Source organism: Coturnix japonica, chromosome 1 (assembly GCF_054131305.1).
Source record: "Coturnix japonica strain WE chromosome 1, WE-NBRP24, whole genome shotgun sequence".
Lineage (NCBI taxonomy): Eukaryota > Metazoa > Chordata > Aves > Galliformes > Phasianidae > Coturnix > Coturnix japonica.
The window spans coordinates 119,134,536-119,156,482 of record NC_140663.1 but is presented as its reverse complement, the minus strand read 5'-3'; the positions used below and the strand labels follow the sequence as shown (position 1 = coordinate 119,156,482).

The 21,947-nt window shown below is 46.2% G+C and overlaps 2 protein-coding genes across 6 annotated transcripts in view; both read left to right on the top strand.

Annotated features, from left to right (window-relative positions):
- Positions 1–4,147, top strand: part of JADE3 (jade family PHD finger 3) — a 54,090-nt gene extending 49,943 nt beyond the window's left edge. For all 4 annotated transcript variants that reach the window (XM_015851218.3, XM_015851206.3, XM_015851226.2 and 1 more), the window contains one exon: positions 759–4,147. In XM_015851218.3, the coding sequence (XP_015706704.2) occupies positions 759–1,657 (899 nt within the window). In that variant the 3' untranslated portion in view covers positions 1,658–4,147. The remainder of the gene's footprint in view (positions 1–758) is intronic.
- A 5,565-nt stretch (positions 4,148–9,712) lies between these two features.
- Positions 9,713–20,670, top strand: LOC107307715 (regucalcin). 2 transcript variants are annotated; one of them, XM_015851234.2, is made up of 7 exons: positions 9,713–9,767; positions 10,059–10,223; positions 11,776–11,958; positions 12,444–12,659; positions 13,893–14,024; positions 19,415–19,569; positions 20,386–20,670. In XM_015851234.2, exons 2-7 carry the CDS (start codon positions 10,061–10,063, stop codon positions 20,434–20,436), a joined length of 900 nt encoding a protein of 299 aa, XP_015706720.2. In that variant the 5' UTR covers positions 9,713–9,767; positions 10,059–10,060; the 3' UTR covers positions 20,437–20,670. The 2 variants fall into 2 exon arrangements, with proteins under 2 accessions (XP_015706720.2, XP_085388502.1); XM_085532376.1 differs by having other exon boundaries at positions 9,713–9,812.
- Positions 20,671–21,947: the final 1,277 nt, after the last annotated feature.

Below are 21,947 nucleotides of genomic sequence, written 5' to 3'. Positions count from 1 at the left end.
GATGCCCCATCCTTAGAGGCATTCAAGGCCAGGCTGGATGTGGCTCTGGGCAGCCTGGTCTGGTGGTTGGCGACCCTGCACATAGCAGGGGGTTGAAACCAGATGATCATTGTGGTCCTTTTCAACCCAGGCCATTCTGTGATTCTACAATACTTGGTGGACGCAGCAGTACTCTAAAGCACTTTGGTTTTGTGTAATGAAATTTTATTAGAAATGTCTACTAAGACAAAGCCAAGCGCTTTTTAACTTGTTAGAATGTTTTGACAGCTATTTTGCAATGGTGATGCAAGCGTATTATATCACAGTGACTAACATATTGGAGTGAAAAGAGCTTTAAAACAGAGAATTTTATAAAACAAAGCAGAGAACTGAACTAAGTCCAAAGTGCAGCTCAGTTTGAAGCATTGTTTTTTCTCTATCCAGAGCTGGATGTGAACTTTTTATAGTTCTGTTGGAACTACTTCAGTCATGTCTTGAAACTGCTTCAGTTCACTGGCTTAAAGCCCCATGAAAGGGCATGTTATTTGTTTTTTAATCAAAATTCTAAAATGCGTACCTAAATTCTGAGCTGGTAAGTGATAGGGAGCTGTTTTCAGTAGCCTGACTTCTCTTTAATACATAATTTCACAGTAATTGTTCACAAGTGCTTCTTGTTGAATGGCCTGTCTCATAGTCTGTAAAACCCTACAGGTAAAGAAGTGATTCCTCTTCTTTAAAAGTCTTCTCATCTGCTGCTCCCTCATCTTTTTCTCACACAGGCCATACCCTGACAAGTGCACTAGAGAACACGCTGTTCTACCCACCTCCCAGGATCACCCTGAAGTTAAAAATGCCCAAATCAGCACTAGGAGATTGCAAAAATAACTCACTGAAGCCTGGCAACAGACCGCTCTCTCCTGACAACAACAGCACTGTTTACAGCAAAAGGAGCGTGCCGATGTCAAAGGAGCCATTTGAAATCAAAGCCAAATCTTACTCCAGATATCAGCACGACACCAGAAGTAATGGGTTGCTTGTGACAGGAGGGATCGGCAAGCCTCGTGGCGAGGTGAAGGACTCCGGTCTTGTGCAGGTGCCGGAGTTCCACCGGGGCCAGCCATCAGGGAAGCCCCTGGCACTGCAGGCTGCTCTGCACGGACAGTCCTCCATCGGGAATGGGCGGCTGCAGCAGGATGGCTCGCGGCTGGTGGCCAAATCCAATGGCTTGATGGGCAGGACTGGTGACGTGAGCCAGAGGGACAGCTCCAGCCAGACGCCCTTTGAACAGGACTCTGTGCTGACAACTCATTTGGCCAGCCAGAGTGGTTTTAGAAAATCCACCATTGAACACTTTAGCCGCTCCTTTAAGGAGGCCACTAACAGTCTGGTGAGGACAACGGAAGATTTGCGGTGCTGTGAGAAGCCAACGAGAAGGCTTGCAGCAAAAGAACGCTTGTGGAGCAAGCAGACGCTCGAAGGGGCTCCGTACCAGGACAATGACGGGTACTGTCCCGACTTGGAGCTGAGTGACTCTGAAGCAGAAAGCGATGAAAATAAAGAGCAGATGAGGTTAAGACGAAGTAGCTCAGATAGAGAAAGCCCAAGTAAGGACTTTGGAAGAGAGTGTCACAATAGAAACAAAAAGAATATGATTTCTCACAGTTCGGTACAAAGGTGATTAGAAGCCCCCACGGGGTGACTCAGCCTTTGTGTATTCTGACGTACCAGTGCAAAGCTCAGCATCCACAGGTTCCAGAAAACGGCACAGGAGCTAAGTTAGGAAGAACTGCAGCAGGAGATGGGGAGTGAAATCAGAGTAGTTTTGTTCAACTGTGAATTGGCTTGCAGCCTTTGCAAGGTTAACCGAGCTATTGCAAAGTCATGAATAAATCGGTAGGTTCTATTAGAGCTGAACATCTGGGAGAGCATGAAGTGGTTGATCCTTGCGTAAATTCAGGAAACTGCTTCCTCCTCGGCAGCATGAGTGTGAGGCCACATGTCCACCTCATGTCAGTCTTGTGGTGGACAGGCGTTAGAGAAGTCCTTGCGTTGCTCTGGCGTGTTGCAGGGAACCGCCAATGGAGACACCGAAACCGCGTTTTTTGGCACCTGCAGCGCGGTTCTGATCCAGCAAGGCACTTTAGATACATGTTAGAGTTACTTCTGTACTGAGTCCCGCTGAATTCTCCCAGAACTCAGTGCTCGGCTCCCAAGGCATGTCCTGGTGTGCTCTGCTGGATCAGGCCCAAGCGACTACTAAGTGACGGTCCCCTGCGGTGCTGCGGGAGGGCTCCAGCTGCAGGGGTGTCTGCAGGCTCCTTGTGGAGGTGGGAGCAGGTGCCGCTGGAGCTGCCAAACTTGCTGACCTCTGGGTGTGCCCTTGCTCCCTGCTCCTGCTGAGGGTTGTGTTTCTCTTCACAATAATTTGCTTATTTTGTAAATAGACAACTTGTAGTACTTAAGTTTTTTTAATCTCTGTACATAGTTGCTTGTTGTGGGATGCACTTGTAAATATTTTACCCAGCTAACAAGTACAGATGGCTAATTTTGTGGATAGTGTTTACAAAAGTAGATGTACTACTTCAAAGAAAAATGCTATTTGACACTTACTTACATGTAGGCAATCACCAGTGATGCCAGGTTCCTCTTGAAACTGAGATTTCACGTCCAGAGGTGTTTGTACCTGGTGTTTTTAAAATAAGATGGATTAGAAATAATCTGTTCCGAACTTCTTATGCAGGCACAAATTTTCAACCCTAGCTGCCTAAATGTGGGCTTAAGAGCCCCGCTTCTGGTGTCTAGGGCTGTAAAATTTTAGCCAGTCACCATCTGAAGTATGTTTTTTTATTGCTGAGGAATTATTGGCTCCATTAAGCTGCTTTTCAACCTCTGGATCAGTTGCTGTTTCCCAAACTAAAGCTTTTTTGAGTGTGCTTTCAAGCCAGTTGTTAGCTGGTGTTTAAATTTCAACCAGTGTGGAGGAAGCGAGAAACAAGGGGAAACCCTTGCTGGTTTGTTTATGTGATCTGGGATATTTTTTTGTCTGAATAGAGACAGATTTCTTCTTTTCCAGGCTAAACTACCGCGCTGTTCTCAGCCGTGCTGCACGTTCCAGCCATCCGCAGCACCCTCTGTCCCTAGAGGGCTGTTTTTGTCTAGGAAGGTTCACACCCCACATAAAGATGACTATGCAGAACCCAAACAACAGCTTGCTTTCCTTCACCGTCTTAATTTATTGCTTTTAGTTTAGGAAATTGCAGCGACGTTTTTAGATTTGGTTTAACCTTTGAAATCTCTCTGCTTTCAATAGGACTAAGCAGGTCAGGGCTTGGAGGGCTTTTTCTGTAGTGAAACAATGATAATAAAAAATGCAACCCAGTGTAGTTGGCAATTCTAATCTCTTTGCTTCACGCATCTTATTTTTTTCTTTCCCCTTCCCCCTCCCACTTCTTGATTTTATGTATATTTGTGTAATTTGTCTTTCTAGAGCTGTACCTTCAAAATCATTTCTTTTGGTGTAAATATACGGTAGCGTTTTAGGTTTCTACATGTTTTATTTTAACGGGAAATGCTTTGTGTTCTAAGCCAAGCCATGGGCCTTTCAGAATAAGGAAACAGGTGTTTGTTCATTTGCGTTCCCAGTTCTGATTCTCTTAAGTTCTCCTTCGATATTTATTAGCAATCCTCTTCCTGGTCACGAAATCCCGCGGAGCTTGCACTGAGAGGTGAGCAAAGCGGTCATGTCGTTTGGTGGCCAGAAGCGTGTGGAGGAAGGGAGGAAAATGGTGCTTTTCAGCAAAACTCAACGTTTCTGCTCTTCCGGGGTTATTCATTCCCGGGTAATGGTTTTGCTCATTTTAACGAGATTTGTAATAGATATATGAAGGAGCCCTTGGTTGTGTAGTTCTCAAGTATTGCCCCCAAAGTGCATTTGCTAGTTTTTATTGTGTGTTTGGTGGCTAACTGTTTGAAGTATTACCTCTTAACCTTATTTGTCGATTTTTTTTTTATTTTAATTTTTTTTTTTTTTTTTTTTGTGATTTTGCATTTTGTTTTATATATATAAATATATATATATATATTCAATTTTCCAAGATGGACTCGGTCTTTTTCAGATGTCCCCTTTTTACAAGTACTTTTTCATTAAATTATGAAACTGCTAACAGTATTTTCACTTGGTGTGATTTATTTAGGCCTTCACTCTCCATGTCCATAGGTTACTCAACCCATCTGTCCAGCGGCAGCGCCACATCCATCAAGGAGTAAATCATTTCCACTGAGCTAGCAACACTTTAACAAGCCAGAACGGGAAGGAAAACCTTTTCCCTTCAGCCTGCTCCCCCAAAAAGGCACTGAGTGCTGATTTGCTGTGTTTAGCAAATAGTCCATGCCTGGCTTTGGTTTCTGCCTAGCCCAGCAAATACGACAGACCGTTTGCCACACTGGTCTCGCTTTTTTGTTTGTCTGTTCATGTTTTAGTATGTCTGCTTCTCTTGGTTGTACAAATGTAAGTTATAGAGGGCGATCTGAGGGCTGGCTGCCTGCTTTGTCCTGCTGCTCGTACACCCTCACATATGCACAAATAACTGGCTGGTGCTGCACAAGGAACAGATTGGAACGAGCCCATTCCCAGGCTGATGTTGTGTGTGGGTTTTGCTTGATGTTCTGCTATAGTTCCCCCCTGCTCACGCAGGCTGGTGCTCTGCTGTACCATGCTGCTTGACCAGAGCTGCTGCTGCCCTGGGGTGGAAGAAAAAGCAGGAAAGGAGGCAGCTAAAGCAAGGATGGAGAGTGAGGAACAGGTGGAGCTGTGCAACCCGGACAGCATCCTTCCTGCCCTGAAGGGACAGACTTGCTGTGTGTGTGCCTGAAGCCATGGTGAAGTGAGACAGAGTAGAGCAGTGAACAATGTGAGTGGTTGGATGTACTAATGGGAGTGGAGCTGGAGTGTGACAGATGGAACAGGGCAGTGAGTCCCATGGCCTGAAAGAAAAGCCAAGGGAAGAAGGAAAAGGGGAGTGAAGGTACATAGGAAAGGAGAGGAGAGGGAGAGGGAGAGGGAGAGGAGCCATGAGTGACAGACGGATGATCTTTAAGACCAGAATTTCTTCCCTGAAGGTGTGCTTGCTGGTTCCAGCAAGAGGCTGCCTTTTAGTGGCTTTTTGACTGGTGGCCTCGCATCTCTGAAAGTATAGCCCAGTTGTGCCTGGGATGTGAGAAAGACAGACAAAGAACGTCGATGTTGCTATTTGTTTCCTTTGGAAACAGCTGCTGGTGGTTTGCAGAGTCATTAGAAATGAGATTTCCAACAGCCATGGCAGTCTGGTTACTTGTTGATGGTAACCCGGTAACCAAACCCAAGTGGAGCCTTCGTGGTGATTCTCAGCACCACCGTCTCTGGATTTATGTCTTTGACTAAAGAGAAAACACTTTTCAACTGTTACTGGTGCTTTGGCTCTGCCAGTATCTGCATCCTTTGTATTACGTTCTCTTTGCATCATGAATCCCAAACCATCCAAGGAGAAATGACAAATGCTTGACTATTCAAAACAACCTTTAAATTTCACACTTGGTTTTGATGTCATATCTCACTGCTACCATGGCTGATGGCCCAGGCATGCAGGCTGGATGGCAGAGATGGCAGAGCAAGAAATGTGTGCAGTGACTGAATTACTAAATGTGCCTCTGTGAGCTGAGATAATATGACAAACCAGTCATCACGATTGGTGTGAACTCAGATGATCCTCGTACCTATGATGGGTTTAGCACTGCAGGGAATTGACACATCTATTGGGAAAACATTCATTTGATGTGAATTAATGAGTAAGAGGAAGTTCCTTGCACAATCTGGGAGTTAGGCATGCAAGGGAAAAGTACTGGTAAAGGGCAGAGATGAGAAACAATGGAGTGCCTTAGTACTTCTGCTTTAGGATAAGTGAAGGATTGCAGGGTCCTGGGCTCTGCTTCTGCTTCTAAATCTTCCTTTATGCCAGCATCATGGCACGGCAGGCCTTGACACTTTTTATAGTGCCATTCTGCAGCACTGCCTGCTTGTCTGGGCCATCCCCAACAGGCTGGCACCCTGATGTAGCTGTAAGCTCCCATTCACTGCAGGGGAGTTCGACTTTATGACCTTTAAAGATTCCTTCCAACTCAATTTCTATGGTTCTATCCTGGAATAACTACACCTGAGCTCCAGTCCATTCTCCATTCTTGCAAGTGGACTTATCTCCAGTGATGGGACAGTTATAGATTGCTGTGACAACAAGCACAGTTTCTTGAAGCAAAACTATTTTATTACAAAGCAGCTGGGGAGTTGCTTTCAAATAGCAGCTGTGCATGCATGTGTTTCTAAAGCTAATCCCTTCACATGTAGCTTGGGTAAATTTATATTGCTGTGTAAGGAGCCTCAGGTATTTGCCCATTAGTTTCTCTGCCTCTATGAGTAAAGCTTGCAGATAATCTCTTTCTCCAGCAGGCTTCTCATGGCTGGGGCTGTGTCCTAGATCCACCTTGCCCTGCCTTTCTTCCTTTTGTCTGGGGCTGTTGTTCTCCCAGAGCCCTGAAGCTGGTATCTGTTTTGGCTGGGCTGCCTTATCTGGGGCATTGTTCTAAATCTGCTAGGCTTGCTAATGACACCTTTATGGCTTCTTTTTACCCTGCCATCCTCAAGACATTTTTCCAGTCTCTTGTTTTTTCCCCCAGGTGCTGCCCCACCTGCCCTCATCCTGGAGATGAGCACTGGGCACTGCGACAGGCATTCCTTTACAGGGTGCCCTAATGGTTCCTGAGGCGTTCTGCCAGCTGCCAGACTGGTAGGCTGGTGACCTGAGGAGGAATTCCAAACCTAATGCAACAGCAATGCATAAAAGATGTCTTCAGGAAACTTCCTGGTCATCCAAAAGCCTTTGAGCTTGTGACTGACATCAAGACGCCACTCCTCATATTTGCAGAGGCCTCAGTAACCGCAGGGAGCCCGCTGGGGATGGCACTTGGGAAAAGAGAATGCGTTGTGTGCCATTTGGGAAAATGGCATTGGCTCTAGAAATGCAGGTCCTCGTGGGGAGATGAGATGGCTGAGGGGAGAAATCGTTCAGCCATCCTGCTCCCAAGGGCACCTGCCGCCACCTGAACAGCCGGGTCTGAGTGCATTCCTCCATGGCTCCACCTCTCTTATCTCCTGGGGTGGTGCTGCCCGGCATCACTGCTGTGTTGGGCTCCATTTGCATCTGGCTGGATAAGACTAGACCAGCTGATGGCTCAGCATTGTTCTGCTATCTCTGAAAGGACACAGGCTTACCTCCTGTCTCCCCTGGCCAAAATAAGACTAAAAGCAGAGAAATGGATAGGCCAGGTGCTGTGGAATAACTGAGCAAGTCATCGTTTACATGGGTCACAGGCAGCTAATCCGGAAAACAGACTTCTCTCAAACTGTCCGATTGAATGCACTGAATTAAGCTCAGAGCAGTTGTCCCAAACCTGCAGTTAATTTGAGGTTTGCTTCTGATTTGGGCTTGAAGAAGGGCTTGTGTGCCTGAGAGCTGCGAACACTGAGGGCACTGTTACCGATACTGCCTCCATTGTGGCTGCAGTTCTGCAGCTGCCACAGGACATATCAATGATCTTTCTTTTTCCCCAGGCAAGCAAAATGCAAATCCAGGCCACATAGGGTACAAAGAGCAGGAAAGCAAGGCATTAGGAAACATTTCTTGGCCGTGCTCCACTGGAATAATGCTCACCCTTTCTGAGGCGCCCTGTTCCCTGCTGGAGGAGCAAAGAGCTGGGGAGGCCTGGCTGGACACTCGAGCTTTGTGAGGTGGCCTGGGATGGCAGGAACTCGTGCTAGCAGGTGCTGTGCTGATGTAGGAGCTGAGAGGCATGTGTGGCAGTGTGTTTGAGAAACCATCTGCAGCGGGAGGGGCCGCACCATGCGCTTGATTTATAGCACCCCATTCTGAGGTGTGCGATGCTTTTTCTTGGGTCTGTGCCCATCACGCAAGAAACGATGCTCAAAGAAGCCTGCCCAATAAATCTTAATAAGTAAAAGGTACCTTTGAGAGTTCTGTGACAGAATCTGGTCTTTTAAGGCTAAATGCTTTGATATGACTTCACGGTAACTCGGTGTAATTCTTTTTAGAAAAGATTCCCCCCATTTAGGACTCCTAATCCCTTCTGCGTTCACTTCCTTGGCAGCGTGGAGGAGAAGGAAGAACTGCAGGCTCTCAAGAACCCACATACGCAAGAACTGCTTTCTTTTTACAAGCCATGAAGTTGTCCACCACCCCTCCTTGTTGGGTGGGGCTACGTTTTCCCCTTGTGGGATCTCTCATGCCTTTTGCTATTAGTGGTTGCGATAATGCACCACTCCCATACAGCTGGAGCTCAGTGAGTGCAAGGAGCCCTACCAGGTGTTGGAACAGGCAGGCCCACCAAACACCTCTGAGCCACCGGGTGGTGGTAGGCCGCAGGGATGCTGTGTGTCCCTTAGCACTCATCATGTGGTAAATATTTGATTTGCAGTGCAGCAGTGGGAAGTGATCAGCTCCTTTGGCGTCTTGTCTTTCCTCCCCTGGTAAACCTGAGGCCAAGTCACTCTTCATGAAGTCACTCACCAGTGACCGAACCCTCAGACTCCTCTGTTTAGTCTTTCAGCAAGCCTGGGTTAGCCATTACAGAAAAGTCAAAGGAGAAGCACTGTGCCACATAACCAGAGGCCTAAGGTCAAAACATTTGACACTTGGGCAGAAGAGTGAGATGGTGTTGTAACCTGGAGTGCACATCAGCTGTTAATTTTCTCCCAGAGTGTGTGTCAATACACAGCTTGTTTTGATGCTCTCCAACTGCACTTGTGAAGGCTGAGGTGGCTGAGGAGCACAGAGGTTTGCTGGTGGGGGAGGGCTGTGAGCATCTCCTGCTGACAAAGGCAGTGACTGGCCCTGCATCCAATTAGGGCACCTGGAGAGCAGCACACATAGCTGAGCTTTGTGAAAAGCAACAGCTGAGTTTCAACTTAGGTGAGGTTGCACCTTGAGTGGTTTTGAGCCCCTCACTGCAAGAAAGACATTGAGACCCTGGAGCGTGTCCAGAGAAGGGCAACAAAACTGCAAGGAGTCTGGAGCACAAGTCTTATGGGCTGAGGGAGCTGGGATTGTTCAGGCTGGAGAAGAGGAGGCTGAGGGGAGACCTTATCACTCTCTACAACTGCCTGAAGGGAGGTTGTGGTGAGATGGGGGTTGGCCTCTTCCACCATGTAACAGCAATAGGACTAGAGGGAAATGCACAAAACCCACAGCTACTGTGGCACTTTTTATTCCCATGGATGTTTGTTTTCTGCGCTGGCAGTCAATAATAACTTGCCTCAGGTCTGAGGCAGAATCCTGCTGTGCACTACACGGTGAGGGCAGAAAGATAACACTGGATGCTAAGCATAAGCTGCGGTAGCACCATGCAAGCACATAAAATCACTAACTCTTAGTGGCACCCAGCACTGAAGAACGAGGTGGGAACACCGTGAGTGAAACCGCACTGTTCTGAGCACAGACCCGGCTTAGGGCCACGAGGGCCCGGCTCCCCGCCGCGGGGCTCAATGGCTCCTGAAGTAACGCTGCAGCAGCTCGACCCTGAGCCCAACCCGGCTCGGCCCCCGCCCCGCAGTGCCCTGGGGAGGGCCGCGGGCCAGGCCCGGCCCCACGCCGCTGCCCCTCGGCCCCGGGCTCGCGTTGCCGCCTTCCCCGCCTCCCGCCGTATAAGAGCGGCGGTGTCGGTGCGGCTGTGTGGTCCGGCTGCAGGTAGGTGCGCTGTTACCGCCGCCATCGGCTCTTTCTTTCTCTCAGGTTCGACTCGCAGCGCCGAGGGAGGCGCGGCGGAGCGGCCGGGGAGGGCCGGGCACGGGCCTGGGCCGAGCGGTCCCTGTGAGGGCCGGGACGGCTTCGCTGTGGGGAACCGCGTGTGCCCGGCCGCGCTGTGCACCCGCAGCCGTGTATAGCTTGTGTATAGCTTGTGTATAGCTTGTGTATAGCTTGTGTATAGCTTGTGTATAGCTTGTGTATAGCTTGTGTATAGCTGTGCTTTCCCCTCAGGCATGTCGTCCGTGAAGATCGAGTGCATCGGGAGTGATCGCTACAGGCTCGGGGAGTCCCCGGTGTGGGACGAGAAGCAGAACTCGCTGCTGTACGTGGATATCACGGGCAGGAAGGTGTGCCGCTGGGATGCGGCCAGCGGGCAGGTGCAGGCTGTGTCTGTGGGTAAGGAGCTGCTGTGGTGCTTGGTGATGCTCGATAGTTGGTTGTGCTCTATAGATGAGGGCTTTATTCTGGAAAAGAAGAGTGCTAGCACTAATAAACTGTTGTACGTTGACTTCTGAAAGCGATAATGTAAATTTCTATGGGTCTGTCTCAGGGCAGCTCCTGACACAGATTAACTTGGGTTTTAGTGCTGTCTCACGTTCACTAACTCATGGTGAAAGCCACTTGATTTTCCCACCCATCACCTCACAGTGCACTAATCTGGACTTTCTGACCCTAAAATCAGCTTAGCTACCAGTTTCAAGATGAGAGGAGGAGTGATGCTGACTTGGAACTCCCTTCCCCTGACCTGGCTGCAGCGGTGCTGCTGCCCACCCTCAGCATCCCTGGCTCGGGCTGCACAGGTGGTGTGATTATAGAATCATACAGCTGTTGCTGTTGGACGGGACCCTTAAAGGTCACCTGGTCTAACCCCCCTGCAATGTACAGGGACACCTACAGGTACAACAGATTTCTCAGAGCTCCATCCAGCCTGACCTTGAATGGATGGGGCATCCACCACTTCTTTGGACAACCTATTCCAGTGCCTCAACACCCTTATAAGTAAAAAAAACTTCTTCCTTACACCAAATCCAAATCTCTTATAGTTTGAAACCATTCCCCCTTGTCCCTGGCCTGCTGTACTGACCTGCTGTACCCTTTGTCCTGTGGTGCCGTGTCAGGAAGAAGAAAGCAGCACCCACTTGCCAGCGTAGCTGAGCCATGGTCACCTGCAGCTTCAGCAGTGTGTGCACACATCTGGGTGACACAGTTAGCCAAGCTGAACCTGTAATAAGTGCTGTTCCTTAGAGCTTTGGGGCAGGTTGCACTGTGACCCTGCAGCTTGGTGAGATGAGGGTGCCATATTGATGCACTGCTGCTTGAGCTGCACATGTACATCCTCAGCAGGGCCCAGCAGAGCTCAAGGCAGCCTTGGTTCAGTGCAATGGGCCATGTGAAAAGATGCATGTGCAAATAGAGGCTGCTGCGTCATGGAGAAAGGATGGGTCTGGGAAGCACTGGGGTGGCTGGAGCAGTCTGCACTCTAAACCTGTGCCCCCATATTGCTGCTCTCTGTTCCCCATGCATCAGAACGCATGCGGCTGGGCCAGTGCCTGCATTGTGTTTCTTGTGTGGTGGTGTCTCTGATAGGGCTGCAAACCAAGGGATGCCATGAGCTGGTGGCCAGCAGGGAGTGGCTCCTTTTGGTAGCACTGATGGCTTATGATGGTTGTAAGCATTAGCAGAACTATATCTATCAATATCAATTCAGCAAATGTTTTAGTTTGTGAGTTGGTCATCAGTCCTGTGCATATTCCTAAGTCTTTTCAGTTAGATCCTATCTCGGTTTTTATTGCTCTATTTAAAGTTGCTCTCCTTTGTGTTGCATCTGATTGGAGGCTTTTACAGAGATGTTATCTTCACACTCATTTCTTTTTTTTTTGTTGTTGTTTATTTAAGTACTGCATTCTAATCTGCCATTACTGGCACATTCCTCCCTTCCCGTTTCTAGATGCTCCTGTGAGCTCTGTGGCTCTTCGGAAGTCGGGGGATTATGTCATCACACTGGGAACCAGGTTTGCTGCTTTGAAATGGAAAGAGCAGTCGGTAACCACCATTGCTCAGGTGGACAGAGATAAAGCAAACAACCGATTCAACGATGGGAAAGTGGATCCTGCAGGGAGGTATTTTGCAGGTATGCTGCATCTGGCTCCTTTCTACTGCTGCCCAGTGCTCACCCTGCTCCTCCTCTGTGGTTTTACTGTCAGTATAAAGCAGTCAGTTGGAGATGCAGTGTTGGCAATACAAACTATATAGTTCACATGTATTTTTTTATGTAGTTTATAATGAGGGTATTTTTGTCTTCCATTAGAGTTTAGTCCCATTTAGAAATGCATTTGGATCACCTGGCCACCACCTAATCAGGATTCTTTTTGTAAAAAGAGGGCTACTATTCAGGGTCTGCCTAGTTTAAGACACCTTAGCCTGCTTTTCCACATCCTCTCAAGACCCACTATCAGCTGACAATGTAAAGCCCCAGAGATGAGATTTCTATTTGTAAGACCCTGAAGTCCCTCTGTTGCTCCCTTCTCCTACTGGCATTGTGGGCATCATCACAGCGAGGGGCTGACCACCAAACCCTGTTCATTCCTTTTGAACCTGCTTTATGGCCCCGCACAGGTACGATGGCTGAAGAGATTCGACCTGCAGTGCTGGAGAGACACCAGGGCTCCCTGTACACTCTCTGCCCTGACCACTCTGTGGTGAAGCACTTTGATCAGGTGGACATTTCCAATGGGCTGGACTGGTCACTGGATCACAAAACCTTCTTTTACATTGACAGCTTGTCCTACTCAGTGGATGCGTTTGATTATGACCTCCAAACTGGAAAAATTGGTATGAACTGTGGTATTTTAAAACAGTTATTTGTGCTTGAAGAACGTGATGTTAGTTTTCATTCTGGTTATTACCAAGAGGATGAATTATGTTCTGAGCTTTGCATGCACTTCTTCAGAATCCTCCTTAGAACAAAGCAGCAGAAGCCATATTAAAACTCATCTGTTCCCCCGTAGGCCTTTATCTCAAACAAACCAGAGGCAGTAGCTAATATAAAATATTTCAATTGCACGAAGGAGTTTGAGTAGTAGTCTGGGCTCCTGTTACTAAACATGGTGTGTATCTGATCTTCCTCCATGAAAAGGGCAGTGTTCCTTGTAAGCTTAGATTTCTATGGCTGCACGAGGCTAGCTTTTTTTGTTCTTTTAAATCCCAAGCAGACACATCTTAGCAACAGCTGGAAATCAGTAACTCAAAAATCTTCCTTCGCTAATTTAAAACAAAGCACAACAAGCCCATAAGGGCTCCTACATGCTCAGGCAAAACAAAAATTTGAGTGACTTGGACTAAGAAATTGCTTTTGATTGCACAGACTGTGGGATTTTGCCTTAAAAGACCCCTGTCAATTTGAAATGTTGTTAATTTTAAAACATTTTAAGTCATTGTAGGTGTAGCATCTTGCCCTGGTGTCTTTACTGTGTTTTTGGTTTATGATTTATTTTTTTCTTTAGGAAATGGTGTGGTTCTCCCTCCTTCCCCCCGCTTATTTTTCTGTGGGCAATCTGATAATCCCTGGGAGCACAAAGGAAACTCATTAAAAGCATTACAACATACGAGAAACATTGAAGTTGTCAGAGCATAAAATAAACAATGTTGGAAAGTTGGTTTTAATTTTCTTTAATAACAGTGGATAGAAGTTCAGATAGAACTATTTGTTTTTAAGTTGACAGTGTGCCTTTGAAGTTACTGCTTTTCCTAACTCTCTGTTTATATAAACTCTCAGTTTATGTAGCTGAAGGTCAGTTTTGTGTTGTAACGCTGATAATTGGCACGTTTCAGCAGTCTGTTTGAAAATCTCCAGTTTTCTGACTGGAAGCAAACCATACTTGAAAGAATTAAGTCTGCTTTTAGAATATGTAGTTCACGTTCTGAATATATATATACCTTATATGGATATATATATATATATATGGATATATATATAAATCATTCGTTTCTATTCTAAATATGGAGCATGAGTTATACATGAGAAGAGAGCATCTCTTAGTTGTGCTTTTTTCTTCTACCTTGCAGGCAACCGTAGGAGTATATACAAACTGGAAAAAGAGGAGAGCATTCCTGATGGGATGTGCATTGATACAGAAGGCAAACTCTGGGTAGCCTGCTATGATGGTGGGAGAGTGATTCGCCTTGATCCTGAGACAGGTGAGTCCTTGCAAAGTCTGCATTAGAAAAAAAATAGGACCAGAGGGAATGGTTTCAAGCTGTGGCAGGGGAGATTCAGGCTGGGCATTAGGAAGTATTACTTCTCAGAAAGGGTGGCTAGGCACTGGAATGCACTGCCCAGGGTGGTGGTGGAGTCACCGACCCTATGGGTATTCAAGGAAAGACTGGATGTTGGGTTGAGGGATATGGTTTAGTGGGAGCTATTGGTAATAGGTGAACGGTTGGACTGGATGATCTTTTAGGTCTTTTCCAACCTTGGTGATTCTATGAGTCTATGAAAAAAAAAAAAAAAGAAAAAAAAAAAAAAAAAGAAAAAAAGAAGTGAGTTTTTCTTTCTCCCCTCAACACAGAAATGGTACAACTGTTCTTTTTATGTCTTTTTATTAATTTATTTTGAACAAGTGGCTGTTGCTCCTAGAGGCTAGCTGTGTAAATAAGGTTCCATTGTTCCCAGCCTCTGTTGGATTGGAAAAGGTAAAGCTGCCATGGGGAATTAGTATTACATGTGTGAACTGACTGAGTTAAAATAGAACATTTAAATAGAACATAAGAATAGCTAGATCAGTTGGAAGGGACCTGTGAAGACCATCAAGTCCAACTGCCTGATCGCTTCTGGGCTAACCAAAAGCTAAAGCATATTATTGAGGAATCCAAATGCATCTCAAACACTGACAGGTGTGGGACTCTAAGCACCTCTCTAGGAAGCGTGTTCCTATGTCTGACCACCTAAATGGCAAATACATGTTTCCTAATGCCCAGTCTGAACTTCCCCTTATGCGACTTTGTGCTGTTCTGTCCTGCCATCAGTTCCCAACAGCAGAACCTGTTGTCTCCCTCTGCTTCCCCTACTCAGGGAGCTGCAGGGAGCAGTAACAGCTCTGTTGTTTTGTACATCTTCTTTTATGCTCTTCTTGTAGCTGGGTGTAACATCAGCTGGCTTCCAATCAGTGGGGATCTCACCAGGCTTCCGCAGTCTTTGGTGAACTGTTGAGAGCTGTCCAGCTATAATGTGCTGTCTCCTTCAGCACTCTGAAGTCCACTCCTGTCAGGCCCCATAGACTTCTGAACATTCAACTGTTACAAATGGTCCCTTATAATTTCAGTGGCCAGAAATGGAAAGTCAGTGCTCCCCTGGTCATGGTCTTCCAATTCAGAGGATTGGGCAGCTCAAGATCTGTCATTAATATTAGTATATATATATTAATATAAATATTAAATACAGGCAAAGAGGGCACTGAATATGACTCTGACTTTTCCTCATCCCTACTTGTTAGGTGACCATCTGCACCAATCCAGTGTTCTCCTTAGGCCTCTTCTCACTCTTGACATATTTAGAACAGCCTATTTTGTAGTCTGACACCACACTGGCCAGTATGGCTTGTTGGCATAATGAAATTGCCTGCTCTTGGGCTCTTGAAAGGTGGTTCTTAAAAATCACCCAGCTCTCCCAGACCCCTAAACCCTCCAGAGCTGATTCCTAGGGCACCAACTCTGCTGGCCCTTATTCTTACACCAGAAGTGTTGAACTCAGATAATTCATGACCACAGTGGCCAAGATGGCCACTTATCATTGCTGCCTACTATCAGCCTTCTCACTTCTCAACAACAGGGTTCAGTAGGTCACCTTTCAGTAGGGCACCTTTCCTACTTGGAAACACTTGTAACAGGAAGTGATCTTCAGCTTTCTTTTGGAATTCTGCAGACTGGCTTGTCATGGCAGTATGATATTTCCAGCTGGTGTCTGGGAAGTTGAAATTTGCCATAAGGATGAGGGCGGTGTATCCAGAGATTTCTCCTAGCTGTGTTATTACCCTTGGTGGGTGGGTGCTAGCTGGGTGTCACACAGTGACATCCTCTTGTATCCACCAAAGATTTACCATCCTCTCGCATCCCTTAAATTGAATATCAGTATACACCTTATTGATAATAAATGACATGGAAAATTATTATTAAGCTATGAAATGGTAATGGTGATTTAAGCCATTTTTTTTTTGTCCTGCTTTTTTGACGTGTTGTTTTGTTTTGGGCACCCTGCTGAAGTTAATACAAGTTTCACATGGCACCGATGCCAGCAACATTTATCTTTTTTTATTGTTGAACGTTATTTACATGATACATTTTGCAACTGAAATCATAAAAAAATATTTAATGAATCCCACAGCATTTTATCATTCCCACAGTAATGTCTTGGGTGTGCCCATTGTCTGAGCCTGCCATGTGTTGCTGCTCCCATTTCATCCTTGGTGGTCTGCCAGGCATGATTTTGTCTGGGTATAAACTCTTGTAAAGCACTTGAGAAAGACTGAACCACACTGTCTGCAAGGGGCCAGCGAGTGAGAATGAGAACTTGTTTTTGACAAATCTCAGACAGCACAGGTTTGCGTAATGCAGTGCAGGATTTACTGCGCTGGTCCTTCTCTAACAGAACTCATGGGGTTTTATAGGGCTGCAGACTAAGGGATGCCAGCATCCCTTGATGTGGGCCTGTTCTGCAGCATGCTACAGACCCTGACATGTATGCACCAAGTAGGCTGCCACCTCTCTTCTGACTCCTCCAGGTTCTCTTAACTGAGGTTCAGGTGACCTTTTCCCTTCTCCTTTTTATTTATACCCACCCAAGGCTCTGCCAACCTGTGCGATTTCCTCCTGTCCTCCTGGAACACAACCCCAGGAGGACAAAGCTCCAGCTGCAAGATCCCAGCAGCTCTGGGCAAGAAAACTTGTTGGTTTGGTGTCTTTTCTAAATGTAACTTCTGAGGTTCAGGGTGAAGCAGGTTTTCAGGTTGGGGCTTCTTTAGCTTTGGTAGCTTCTGCCCTTGGATTCAGGATGTGCTACAGGGAAAGGCTGTGCTGACTGACCCTACTGGCTTTCCAAAGGACTCAAAGGGGATGTCTAACTTGTGTATGTGCCAACTTTTGTCTTACCTTCCAGTCACTTAGTGACCTGGCTTTATGAATCCATGTCTTTTAATGGGAAATTAGTTGTTTTCCAATTCTTCCTCACTGATTTTTTTTTATATCCCTTGATTATATGGGGTGTCTAAATTTTTTATTAAGGTTTTTCTCATCTACAGAAACCAAACATAGAAAAATACTTTTTCAGGTGGATTTCAGAGTAGCCAGGTGTGGATTTTCTCACATCTTCAGGAAGACATCGCTCATCTCAGAGTTTTGTAAGCAGTACCATCCAGGCCATTCTCCCCTGGGACCACTTTGCAAATACAATCAGGACCTCTTCCCTTATCTCATGGGCTCATGCCTCTTCTCTTTTGATGCATGTTTTCACCCTCTCGGTGCCCTTCCCTCTCCTTTCTGCTCAGACTTTGTGTCAGACAGTTTTTTTTTTAGGGTGGCCTCTGGAGTGTTTTACAAGACACCACATAACCCATTTAGCCATGTAATCCCTCCACTTCCAGCTGACTGAGTAACCACTAAGTGCTGCTGGAGCCAGTTGGCAGGATCATTGCCTTGGAACTCATTTTGGTCCTCGTCACTCCCAGGCAACAGACAGGGCTTCTTCTCACCCAATTTTTGTATATATTTAGATAAATTTACTTTTCTCAGGGAAAGAAGGGAAGAGCCACATTTGTATATAACCCAAGCGCTTTTACACTGGTTATGATTTTTTTTTTCTAAATATTTATTTTGATTTCTACTGTGAGTCAGTGTCAAAGAAGTTTCTTATGCAACATCAGGAATCCCAGAGTCAAACTTCCCTATTTCATACAAGAGGTTCTTTCACCACTATTAGCTTGCTGTTTTCTTTCGTTTATTTTGGAAATGAAAGCAAGGCAGTATAAAAGTGTCCAACTCTTGTGTGAGGGCATTTAGCAAAACAAACCCACACACCCCTCTCAGTCCCAAGTTTTGGAATTATGGGCTACATTCATGCTAGCAAGCAAAATGGGTCCCTTAGTCCTGTACCATGTGCCAAACCGTGACTTATACTGCACAGCCAGTGTAACTTCTCACACCAAAAACAGCCCAAACTATCCCTGGGGAGTAGCCACCCCAACCAGGTGGGCCTGTGCCAAAATTGTGTCTGAACTACACCAGCGGCTTAATAAAAGTAGAGTCACAGAATCCTTTGAGTTGGAAGGGACCTTTAATGGTCATCTAGTCCAACTCTCTGGCAATGAACAGGGACACCTACAGCTACGGCTTTCTTTTTAACTGTGCCTGTGCCCTGCTCAGTGTTGTGGAGCAGGTGAAGCCATTTGTTGTGTGCTTCTGTCAGTTCTTTGCAGTACTGATACTGCACTGCAGAAGACCAAAGCTCAGCTTGTTGGGTGAGGCAAAAGTTTTTAGAGGACACAATAAGTACGACAAAAGTGCTTTGATGAACGCATCCTGGGAAACGATACCTTACTCTTAAGCTGACCAAAAACTTCTCACAGGTGTTCAGCCGACCCAATTTGCCATTCTTTCTTTCTTTTGTAGAGTTCCCAACATCGAGGTTGCTATCCTGCAGTTACAGCCTGAACAGTGTGTTACTGTAAGGGGACCAAGCCTTGTGCAGACATAACTGAAGAGCCAGGGAAATGACATATTTTGTAAGGGATTCATATGTATTTCTAGAAAGTGAAGGTCAATTGTAGGTAAACAAGACAGGCATGATGGCTACAAGCCATTATTATATTGCCCTGAATTTGGAGGAGTTGTAGAAAAATCTGCTTTGAAGTGTCTCAGCAATCTTCTGGTTAACACCAGAGGCAATCTGTTTACTTCTGTCATTAGGGTGGTAGTTATTTCTTGGCATAATAAGTATGGTAGCCCTGAGTTTTTTGTAAACTTCAGACGTGTCCCGTGATCTCTGTTTTATACAAGCTGTATTTGAAAGGTTATTAAAATTTCAGGAAAATCTTCTAGGAATTAATCTTCCTTAACTTCAGGCAGTGGCGGTATAGCGAGAGCTGCACGAGCTTTGCTTGCTCCGGGCTTCCTTTGTAGTTAAAACAGAAAAGTCAGCAGGTCTGGGGCAGGTTTCATGTGACCTGTTTTAGGGAGGAATTAAATCCCATTTCCATTGCCTATATGGCAGCCTAGATGATGAGCTCAGATGTGGATGTCTGTGCTATGGATGTTAGCGTTTAATTAGAGGACGTGCTCTAATTTGGGTTTTGGGCCGCGATTCATTTGTGATAACTGAGATTGAAACTTGTCACATAACACCTGGTTGGCAGCAGTGTGGCTAACAGAAACCTGCCTTCTGTGTCCATGAGTGTGCTGAAGCACAGCATGGGACCTCCCAGGGCCTCCCCTGTTGCTTCTGTAGAGCGCCTGGTTCCACGGGGCTTATTTGCAATAATTTGTTTAAATTTCTGGCTGTAAGTAGACAAACAAGAAACAGCATGCATGCTTTTCTCCAGGAAAAAGAATCCAGACGGTGAAGCTTCCTGTTGACAAGACAACTTCCTGCTGCTTTGGAGGAAAGGATTATTCAGAGATGTATGTGACTTCTGCCAGTGACGGGATGGATAGAGAGTGGCTCTCACGGCAGCCGCAGGCTGGTGGGGTTTTCAAGGTGAATGAGTCTTTTTCCTTTCATTTTAGAATGCTGTTTATTTTTTTCCTTCTGCACTTAGACAACACAACAGTTGGAGTGGTGGGAAGCAGGAGGAGGGTGGTTGTTAGAGTGTCATTCGTACATGCAAAGCTCATATCTTTGGTTCCTGTTGCAGGAGGAGAAACTTAAATGTATTCAGAGATTTGAAAATGTTTTTCTATTTAAAATTTGTTACCAGCAACATCCATACTAGCAAATAAAATGGGTCAGGAAATATCCCGTAGGCCCTGTAATGCATGGCATATTGTAGCTGGCAGTGCAAATTTCCTACGCCCTCACCTCTTCTTACTGCTCCCCTCCCAGGAGGGAGTTTTCTATTTATTACCCGAAACAATGGCAGATAAAAACATCTGCTTTTATTTATCCTCTAGGTATAACTAAATAATATCATATCATATCATATCAAATACTCTCTTTAAAAAATACATCACCTGAGGATTGTGTTTTTAAGACCCCTCATTTCTGTATAGGTGCATATCAAAAGCTACATTGGGCATTACAGAACTAAGGCTTGGCAGCATCTGAGAAAAGGCTTTTGGGGAATGGACAATGGACTGAGGAGTGGCCTCTGGCCTGTGATTGCTTAGTGTGTAAAGAGTGTAGGTTGAAATTCCAGCCTGTGATAAGCTGCTGGATACACAACGCAGTAGTATGTCAGGTTGGACACCATCCTGTTCTAAATTAAAGCAAGTCTGATTGTGAAAGAGGAATGTTTGGTAGTGGTGACTTATTGCATTTATCTTTTTTTTTCCCCCCTCTCTTTTTTTTTGGTAGATCACTGGGCTTGGGGTGAAAGGAATCCCACCATATCCATTTGCGGGTTAGATGTGTACTCTTTGGAATGGAATCAAGAAAACTGACTTAAGCAAGACAAGTCAGAAGGTCTTATCTGGGTGTTCAGCATCTTTTGCCTTGAAACCATAACACAATTACAGTATCTCATCAGGAAAGGATGAAAAAAATAATGAAATACGTGGAATATTTTTAGACTGAAATATCTAATGGTATATTTTGTTGTAGTAAAAGATTCTCACCCTAATAAACCATTGGATATTGTGACTTTCACCTCTAATGAAATAATTTGTTTCCAGAGGGACCTAGACATGCTGGAGAAGTGAACCCATGTGAATTTAATGAGGTTCAGTAAGGCCAAGTGCAGGGTGCTGCACTTGGGCTGGGGCAATCCCAAGTATTTATACAGACTGGGAGAAGATCTTGAGAGCAGCCCCGTGGAGAAGGACCTGGGGTCCAAGTGGATGAGAAACTGGACATGAACCAGCAGTGTGCGTTTGCAGGCTGGAAGGCCAACTGTGTTCTGGGCTGCATTAAAGGAGGGGTAGCCAGCAGGGAGAGGAAGGTGATTGTCCCCCTCTACTCATCTCTTGTGAGGCCCCATCTGGAGTACTGCATCCAGGCCGGGGGCTTCCAGCACAAGGAAGATGTGGAGCTCTTGCAGAAGGTCCAGAGGAGGGCCACTAAGATGATCAGGGGGTTGGAGCACATCTCCTGTGAGGAAAGGTTGAGGGAACTGGGCTTGTTTAGCTTGGAGGAGAGAAGGCTCTGGGGAGACCTCATTGTGGCCTTTGAGTACTTGAAGGAAGCATATAAACAGGAGGGGGAACGGCTGTTTGCGAGTGTGGATAGTGATAATTCAAGGGGGAATGGTTTTAAACTGAGACAGGGCAGGTTTAGGTTAGATATTAGGAGGAAGTTTTTCACACAGAGGGTGGTGACGCACTGTAACAGGTTGCCCAAGGAGGCTGTGGATGCTCCATCCCTGGATGCATTCAAGGCCAGGCTGGATGTGGCTCTGGGCAGCCTGGTCTGGTGATTGGCGACCCTGCACATAGCAGGGGGGGTTGGAACTCGATGATCTTTGAGGTCCTCTTTGCTTCAGGTCATTCTATGATTCTACGAACTTCTTTTCTTTTTATTGTTTATTCTCCTGTTTCATTTGTAATTTGCTTTATGCCCCCATCCTCTGCTCCATGTGTGGGGTGGTTGCAGGCAGGCACCTTGGGCACATACCTCTGTGCCCACTGCTCTGGGAGGGTAGGCAGGCACAGGAGACTTAGCTAAAGATTCTAGGAAGAATTGTCGTCTCTCCCTTCCATAAGATACCTGCTGCACTTCTTCCTACTGGTTTCATAGGCACTGAGTGGTGAGGAAGAGCCCACTCTGCTGGCAGAGCTGTACTTACCACACTGCCAAAACCCGGCAGGACTGCGCTGCGGCAGCCCTTGATGCCAAAGCCAGAGCTACCTCCAGTGCCCTGGGAACTGGGTCATATTCTAACTGGAGCTTCCTGACAGAGCGTGGGCCCATACATGGTCTGA